Below are 8224 nucleotides of genomic sequence, written 5' to 3'. Positions count from 1 at the left end.
TTCCTGTTACAGCCTTCACATCTGTAAAACAGTTTCACAATCTGACCAAACACAGCACATGTCTGCGACGTAACGGTACACACTGCAGTGTTACACTGCCACTGCAGTACCTGTGGTCTCCACCAGGGTCTGGACTGAGGTTATAATCACAGTAATATTGTGCAGTAAACTGTAGTTAATGACAGCAATGACCGCAACCGTTTTTCAGTTACAACACACCTAACAACAAAACTGTCTGAAAGGTAAAGGTGATAAAATATACGGAACACAAATCTGGGCCTGTTTAGTTGAACAAAAGGCTGATGTACTCACTGGAGTTGAAGAAAGACACACAAAGATCTTCAGCTACTCAAGTCTCTCTTTTTTTCTAGATATACAGACATACATATACATACAGCCACCTACTGCCACCTGGTGGCGTATTTATCTATATTTTGTTTGTAGTGTGTCACTGTTACATAGTCAAAGTAAATCAATAGAAGTATTTCGACAAATTAAGTAAAATCTGGTTTTCTTGCCCAGTGGTTGAGAACCGCTGGTTTATGGTCTACTGCTGAGAGGCTTCAGTGTTAAATCATGATCCAGCAGGAAACTAAATACTCTAAATACTCTGTGTATATGTTACTGCGTCGTCCCTGCTCACACATTCAGCCTTATCTGACCTTCATGACCCCTTCACAGTGAACCTTGACCTGATAACGTGTTAGTGCAGCGGTACAGCACCAGGGTCATCAGCAGGGTCAACTCTGAAGTCAGTGGGTCGCAACTTCATGATGGTGGTTTTCAGGGAGTACCACCAGCCTCTCCACGTGTACCACACTATACCGTCATCTGTCACTGCACTGTAGTGGCCTTTGGAGTAGTACACGCCGTTGAGGTGAGCTGAGTGACACCTGAGGGAGGAGACAGAAGAGAAGGTCATCCTGGAGTCTCCTTCAGCTGGAGTTCCTGCTCGTCTCCTCGACCTCACTTGTTGAACCACCAGCCTCCTTTGTCCTCTCGTGCGCAGTTTCCCCGGTAGTTGTCGTTGTCCTGGTCGTAGGTGGTGAACTTCATGCCTCGGTGCCCGGCCCACTCCGACACCCCCACCTGAAGACTTCCAGACAGAGCGTCCCCCGCTGTCCCTGTATATGCTCCGAAGGTGAGCCGATAAAAATCCTTCAGAAAGAGTCACAACATGAGATGACGCACTCGCATGAGAAAAAAAAAGTTTAAAGTGAAAAAATGAGCACCTCCTCGTTGGCAACTTTAAATTCCTGGTACTCAGCGTAGCGCTGGTTTCCATCAAAGTCTTCCAGGTTAATCCTCAGAGTGTAATTTCCTGGAAAAGTCAGATTAAAACTATGAAGACGTCGTGATAATCAGAGTCACACACACACACACACACACACACAGCACACACACAAAAATCCAACCAGTGACATCTTGTACAGTGTTAATAATGTTGATAATGTTGATAATGTTAATAATGTTAATAATGTTGATAATGTTGATAATGTTAATAATGTTAATAATGTTGATAATGTTGATAATGTTAATAATGTTAATAATGTTGATAATGTTGATAATGTTAATAATGTTAATAATGTTCATTAATCTTATCTCACCTCTAGTTTGTTGACAACAACTAAACCAATGACTCACACACCCCGTTGATAACGTTGATAAGGTTAATAATGTTAATAATGTTAATAATGTTCATTAATCTTATCTCACCTCTAGTTTGTTGACAACAACTAAACCAATGACTCACACACCCGTTCTGACTGTAGTCTCATTGAAACAACAGTAAAGACCTTGTGAAGTGATGTTATGTAGTTTGTCGTTCCCGATCCAAAACTCTCCAGACTCTGACTCCAGGTCTCCAAAACCATCCTTATACTGGGTCCAGGACCTGAGACAGAGGATGGACGGACAGGTTGTCAGACATGTCCCTGCAGAGGACGGTGGTTGTCCTGTGAGGACACTCACCTGTTAAACGTCTCGCCTCCATTGGTCCGTCTCTGGAGGACGGTCCACCCTCCTCCGTCACTCATGTCACAGTAGACTCTACCGGTCTGGACTCTGTAGGAACCACTGGACCTGAACCCTGATGTGAAGAGCTGGGCACAGTCTGACGCACACACACACACACACACACACACACACACAATGACAACATTTTCTATATTGTACATTTCTGCAGAATGGCAGGTAAATGTCCAGAGGTCAAAGTTCAGGTGGACCTGTGTCCCGGGGGTCCTGACTCTGGTTGACTGGGACTCTGTGGTCAGGCTGGTCCAGCAGCTGTAACCTGAGGAGGAGGAGTTCTTGTTTGTGAAGCTGGTCTTCCAGAAGCTTCTCCTGTTGCCGCAGTGTAGTCACCTCCTCACGGCAAACATCAGACGACTGAACACACAGTATTACTACAGTATTACTACAGTATTACTACAGCATTACTACAGGGATCTTCCAACAGTAAATCATACTAAAATCATCGTGTTCTGAGTTTATTCCAACATAAAAAAACCTAAATATTACTCACACACAGGAAGTGAGAGAAGGCGGTGAGGACGATCAGTCTCCTGAACATCTGCTCTGACATTTTCACTCTGTTATTTCAGCAGAACAAAAACTCTGAGAGTCGAAGTAACAGCAGTCGACGTCGACGTCCGAACGCGTGGATCTGTGGCTGTTTCTGTTCCTTCAGGAATTCCTCACATCTGCAGCAGATCAGAGCTGAGGCCAAAGACACACCTGATTCTCTGCTGCAGAAAATACACAACATATGAAGTGGGCGGGTCAGCAGCTGGAGGGGAGGGGGGTGAGGGAGGGGGTGAGTGGGTGAGTCAGGAAGTACACAGCAACACTGAGTGTAAAGCCCAGAAAAAGGTTGAATCTCAGCCGTAGGTCATGTGACTCAGGTTGAGTGATGCTGAAGGTCAAGAAAGGTCACCTCCAACCAGCACAGAAAAATGACTTCTTTGAAAGACTCAGAAAGAAAGAAAAGTGAAAATGTTTTATTGGTTATTATTCATGGATCAGATTCAGACGGTGTTTTTTCACTGTTGACCCTGTCAGTTCTACAGGAAACCATCACAGTTCTACAGGAAACCATCACAGTTCTACAGGAAACCATCACAGTTCCATCTGATCTCACTCTCAGGAATCAACGCCTGACTTCCTCTGATGAGGCTCCCCCCTCCGCCCCCCCGACATGGTCTGGATGGGTTTTCCTGAGAGACAGAAGGAGCAGAAAAAGTTAGAACAGGAGAAGAGGAGAGGAGAGAAGTCAGACCTCCTCTCTCCTCAGACAGACCTCCTCTCTCCTCAGACAGACCTCCTCTCTCCTGGGGCGTGGTCATGTCGTCTGGCTGAGCGTCGTCTGTTTTCTTGTAGTAGTACTGTTGGTCAGGAGGACCGAATCTCTGCACAGAACAAACAGTCATTACAGCACAGGGGGGGGGGGGGGGGGGAGTGGACTTGGAGCAGTCCCATGGACAAACGGGTGTCCACTGTACCTTGTCAGGCCACATGAAGCTAACAAAGAGGATGATGGGAAGTCCAACAGTGAAGACATAGAGACCCCAGAGCCAGGGATGCTGGTGAGTGGCCAGCAGGAGTCGCTCTATGATCCCTGCCTGGGAAAGAACATCACTGAAAACAGGAGGGAAACGACGCCTTGTATTGGATTTAGCAACCTCTGGTGGCCACGGTGTAGATTGTTTGAATGTGCAGGACCGTATGTCGTGTAATAATCTGGGCCCAGAGTCAGGTGTAAACCTGATTTATTGTTTGGAATTCAATACCAGTATTGATAAATAATACACAGTTCAACAGTGTATATCAATGACTTTATTAAAAACCTTTAATCAACGTTACATTTCATAACCTCTAGAGGTCGCCAAAGCTCTGCCTCATGTTGATGTATACTTTCTCACATCGTTACTGCAGTTCTACTCCATGCCGTAAACACAGTTTAACATTTTACTAATTTCATTTTTAGTCTCACAAAAATATGCCGTAATATTTTAGCCGTGAACTCCAGTCTCACCTCGGCTGCAGACGACACTGGGGTCACACACTCCGCCAGAGCAACACACAGCAACACAAAGCTGAGTTCCATCTGAAACACACACACACCGGACACACACACACACACACACACAGAGTCATTCAGTCCAACAGAGCCCAAACACAGATGTCAACAACACAGCAGCAGATTTAGACCAAAAAGATCTGGACAAAGACTGACAAAGACTGACAAAGACTGACAAAGACAAAGACTGACAAAGACTGACAAAGACTGACAAAGACAGGAAGAACATACTGGTCAAAACACGAAACACGAGAAACAAGAAGAACAGAGCAAACACAGGAAGTCGAGTTCTACCTGGAGCTGAGAACAGAAGTCTGTCAGTTCCTCTGATCTCAGGTCAGTGGTGGACTTTACCCCTGAGTCACCACAGAGTGAACACACACACACACACACACACGTTTGTATAAACTGTTAACCATGTTCACGTAAAGTAAACTACCTGGAGGATCAACACTGACCACCACAGACCACCACAGACCACCAATGTAGGAACAAAAACAAGGAGAGTTATTTGACATCACACAGAGACAGTTTAGTTTTAGTACTACAACTAGTACAACTAGTACAACTAGTACAACTAGTACAACTAGTACAACTAGAAGTAGTACTACAACTAGTACAACTAGTACAACTAGTACAACTAGTACAACTAGTACTTCAATTCTCCTGAAACCACAGAGACAGAGAGAACAGCTCCTAAAAGGAATCAGATTATGTTACGTACCACAAGAGGGAGCCCAAGCATAATTTGATACTGTAGACAGGTTAGGGACAGCAGGGGGCGATAAAACATCATGTCATATTGTGGTGTTGGAAACGATTTTTGTTGAAATCAAAAAGAAAGAGCAGCCGTCTTTGACCTTTGACCTTTGGCTCAGGTCTAGGCTGTGTCGGCGGTTGGGTGTGTGGGGTGAGACTGTACTTCTGACTGTTGTTTGTCCGTCACAGCCGGATGTTGACTTCACTGTGTGTAAAATCAACAGTCGTTTCGTTTCCATCGGCGTCTGATAAGAAGCCGCTGCCCGTGGTCGCCGTGGTGACGCTGTGCTCCAGTGCAGTGATTCGCCGCTTCAGCCTCAGCTGGGAGGAGTTGAACTCACTCTGTAAACGGGCCAGGCAGGTCTGAAAAGATTTTAAAAAAGAAGATTGAATCATCGGTGGACAAAGTGAGGGGCGCGGACTGACGGGCGGCTCAACTCACTTGTAACCGGTCCAGACTGGTTTCCAGCCGCTCCACTTTTCCCTCCAGCTCCTCCCCTGCAGACACGTTCATGTCCTCAAGAAGCCCCTCCTTCTGCAGGATGTCCCGCCCCCTCTGCTCCAGCTGGGCCCTGGCGTAGGGGAACTCCTGCAGCGCCTCCATCAGGTCGTGTTTGGACAGACAGAACAGGTCGGAGTAGCCCAGGCTGCGGATGTTAGCCGTGCGCCTGTTGCCCATCTTACTGCCACTGATGTTCAGGATGCTGATTTCACCGAAGCAGCTTCCTGCCGTCAGCACAGCAAACTGGGTGACGCCGTCCTCGCCCACCACAGCCAGGCGGCCATCTTTAATGATGTACATCTCCTTTCCCACGTCGCCCTTCGGAGAAAGTTCTGATTTGTCACGTGTTGCTGCAGTTATCGTCTGCAACCGATCAGTGCTAACTGATGCTAGCATAAATGACAGCTAATGCCTAAAATACACCACTACTGACACAACAACAACGACAACAACAACAACGTCAACAACGACGACAACAACAACGTCAACGACAACAACAACAACGACAACAACTACAACAACAACAACGGCAACAACTACAACGTACCTTTCTACAGATGTAGTCTCCAGGGCTGAAAACCTGGGGCCTTAGTTTGAGCACCAACTCCACCAGAAGGCTAGCTTCACAATCCTGGAAGATACACACCTGTTCATGCACACACACACACACACACACACACACACAGACATGAACTATAAAATGTAAATGTGGTCCACAGTCATCCTGATGACGTCAGACGTCGTCATCTTTCTTCTACTTCATTTAAACCACAACAACAGCTCCATCTTGTGTTTATTTGTGGTAGTGCTGTGATTTCTAGGACAAACATTGAAAACAACTAAACGTCCTGTCCGTCCGTCCATCCGTCAGTCCATCTGTCTGTCCATCCATCTGCCCGTTCATCTGTCCGTCCGTCTGTCCATCCGTCCGTCCATCCTTTCGATCTGTCTATCCGTCTGTCTGTTCGTCTGTCTGTCTGTCCACCTGTCTGTCCGTCTGTCTGTTCGTCTGTCTGTCTGTCCACCTGTCTGTCCGTCTGTCTGTTCGTCTGTCTGTCTGTCCATCTGTCTGTCCATCCGTCTGTCTGTCCATCTGTCTATCCGTCTGTCTGTTCGTCTGTCTGTCTGTCCATCTGTCTGTCCGTCTGTCTGTCCATCCGTCTGTCTGTCCATCTGTCTATCCGTCTGTCTGTTCGTCTGTCTGTCTGTCCATCTGTCTGTCCGTCTGTCTGTTCGTCTGTCTGTCTGTCCATACGTCTGTACGTCTGTCTGTCCGTCCGTCTGTCTGTCCGTCTGTCCGTCTGTCCATCCATCCGTCCATCCGTCCGTCCGTCCTCCAGCCTCATCTTCACCTTCTTCAGTGTTTCCAGGTGAACGTTAATGGCGATCTCGGCTCTCAGTTTGGTGGGCAGGCTCTTCAGCACTTCCTGTTCATCGATGGTCTTCTGATTGGTCCAGAGGTAGTCGTACCAGTGGATGACACGTTGCTCCAGGGTTTTGCTGACGTGTCTGAAGTGCATGTAGTGTTTCAGCGCATCGACGCGGCTCTGGAAGGCGGTTCTCGTGGCGTTCATGTTTGAAATCATGGCGCCAACGTTACCGACGATGGAGGCAAAAATCAGAACGCCGACCTGGACGAGGAGAAAAGTCACACGCTGAAAACAACCTGGAGTCACCGTCCTCCCCCCATGACGGACACACACCTACCAGAAAATCAAATATGAGGAAGAGGTACTCCTCGTCTCTGACAGGAGGAGGTGTTTCTCCAATGGTGGTCAAGGTCAGCGTGGACCAGTACAGACAGTAGACGTAACGTCTAGTCAGGGAGCCAAACTCTGGGTCTGAAGCATTGGGATAAACCCAGGGGTCGGAGCCCAGACCCAGGACCTTGGAGAAGCTGTAGTAGCCACAGGCGTTCCAGTGGATGATGACCAGGATGTAGAGAACCAGCTTACAGATGCGGAAGGCGTTGGGGTAGCCCGTTCGTGTTTCCGTACGCTCAAAGAACTCAAAAAGACGGGGCAGACGCAGCAGACGGTTGAAGCGAAGAAGGGCGGTGTAGCCCACTCCCACGGTGAGGTAGAGCAGGTCGGTGGGAAGGACGGAGCAGATGTCCAGTTTACACTGCACCGTCCGAAGGTAGGTTTCCCTCAATCGCCGCACGTCCTTCACCATCAGACCCTGGTCCAAGAAACCTTCACAGGCACCACATTTATGGAGCGCTCATCGCTCATCCAGGTCCACGGAAGGTTCCGTGTCATTATCAGTTTTCATTACCTGTGTGAAGACGGACGGCGATGTCCAGGATGTAGACCCCGTCACAGATGTAGTCCAGGACCAGCCACACCTGAACGTTGTTCATCTGAAGGTCCTCAAAACAGGACCTGGGACAGAGCCGGGGGGGGGGGGGACCAGGTACATGTGTAGTACAGGTGTAGTACATGTCAGGACTGTTTACCTGACAACCAGCAGGGTCCAGTTATAAAATACTGCAGTACTGATGAGTACCAGCCAGTAGTAGTACACATCGTCAGATGGAGATAGAACCAGGGCAGAACTTTGTTTTCTGCTGAAGAACACAGAGGTGAAGAGGTCAGACGCGTCACTAACAGATGACCTTTTGACCTCTGTCATCGACCCCTCGGCCTCACGTGCGTCTGGTTCGTCTGATTCCATTATCGACATCAGAGCCGGCGTGGTTGTTGCTGAATCTGCTGGGGGCGGCCCGTAAGTCCAGGTGGGCGGGGCCTCGGAAACGCTCTAAAAAGGAATCCGGACGCTCCACCTCCTCGACCAGACTCTTCTGGGCCCAGTCCCTTAGGTTTATCACCAGACTCACTATCCTGAAGAAGTACAAGTACACACAGGTACACACAGGTACACAC

At 48.1% G+C, this 8224-nt stretch overlaps 2 protein-coding genes across 7 annotated transcripts in view; both read right to left on the bottom strand.

Moving 5' to 3' along the window:
- Window positions 1–340: 340 nt before the first annotated feature.
- On the bottom strand, window positions 341–4587 carry LOC107989567 (fibrinogen-like protein 1). Of its 6 annotated transcripts, none has more exons than XM_025063222.1 (11): window positions 4373–4587; window positions 4034–4105; window positions 3501–3636; window positions 3278–3407; window positions 2525–3215; window positions 2226–2388; window positions 1972–2113; window positions 1797–1894; window positions 1233–1321; window positions 971–1158; window positions 341–893 (listed from the first exon to the last, which is right to left on the bottom strand). In XM_025063222.1, exons 5-11 carry the CDS (start codon window positions 2582–2584, stop codon window positions 704–706), a joined length of 930 nt encoding a protein of 309 aa, XP_024918990.1. In that variant the 5' UTR covers window positions 2585–3215; window positions 3278–3407; window positions 3501–3636; window positions 4034–4105; window positions 4373–4587; the 3' UTR covers window positions 341–703. The 6 variants fall into 6 exon arrangements, with proteins under 6 accessions (XP_024918990.1, XP_024918988.1, XP_024918987.1 ...); XM_025063220.1 differs by having other exon boundaries at window positions 3299–3407; window positions 3501–3620; window positions 4373–4577; XM_025063219.1 differs by having other exon boundaries at window positions 3501–3620; window positions 4373–4575.
- Window positions 4588–4647: 60 nt separating this feature from the next.
- LOC103391485 (cyclic nucleotide-gated cation channel-like) overlaps window positions 4648–8224 on the bottom strand; it is a 5263-nt gene continuing 1686 nt past the window's right edge. Inside the window, exons 3-10 of the mRNA XM_025063225.1 lie at window positions 7991–8182; window positions 7798–7908; window positions 7617–7723; window positions 7047–7534; window positions 6692–6970; window positions 5887–5985; window positions 5280–5657; window positions 4648–5200 (exon numbers count right to left, since the gene is read on the bottom strand). Of these exons, the coding sequence (XP_024918993.1) occupies window positions 5021–5200; window positions 5280–5657; window positions 5887–5985; window positions 6692–6970; window positions 7047–7534; window positions 7617–7723; window positions 7798–7908; window positions 7991–8182 (1834 nt within the window). The 3' untranslated portion in view covers window positions 4648–5020. The remainder of the gene's footprint in view (window positions 5201–5279; window positions 5658–5886; window positions 5986–6691; window positions 6971–7046; window positions 7535–7616; window positions 7724–7797; window positions 7909–7990; window positions 8183–8224) is intronic.

Source organism: Cynoglossus semilaevis, chromosome 15 (genome assembly GCF_000523025.1).
Source record: "Cynoglossus semilaevis isolate Cse_v1.0 chromosome 15, Cse_v1.0, whole genome shotgun sequence".
Lineage (NCBI taxonomy): Eukaryota > Metazoa > Chordata > Actinopteri > Pleuronectiformes > Cynoglossidae > Cynoglossus > Cynoglossus semilaevis.
The sequence above is the reverse complement of the archived record's forward strand: the minus strand, read 5'-3'. Positions and strand labels throughout refer to the sequence as shown.

Bases quoted from the DNA above. Each gene is read 5' to 3' on its own strand.
- LOC107989567 (XM_025063222.1), bottom strand. From the start codon at position 2,584: ATGTCAGAGCAGATGTTCAGGAGACTGATCGTCCTCACCGCCTTCTCT. The intron at 2,389-2,524 runs GTGAGTAATATT...CTGTGTGTTCAG, and splicing joins CCTTCTCTCACTTCCTGTGT to TCGTCTGATGTTTGCCGTGA. The intron at 1,322-1,796 runs GTCTTTACTGTT...TGACTTTTCCAG, and splicing joins ACATAACATCACTTCACAAG to GAAATTACACTCTGAGGATT.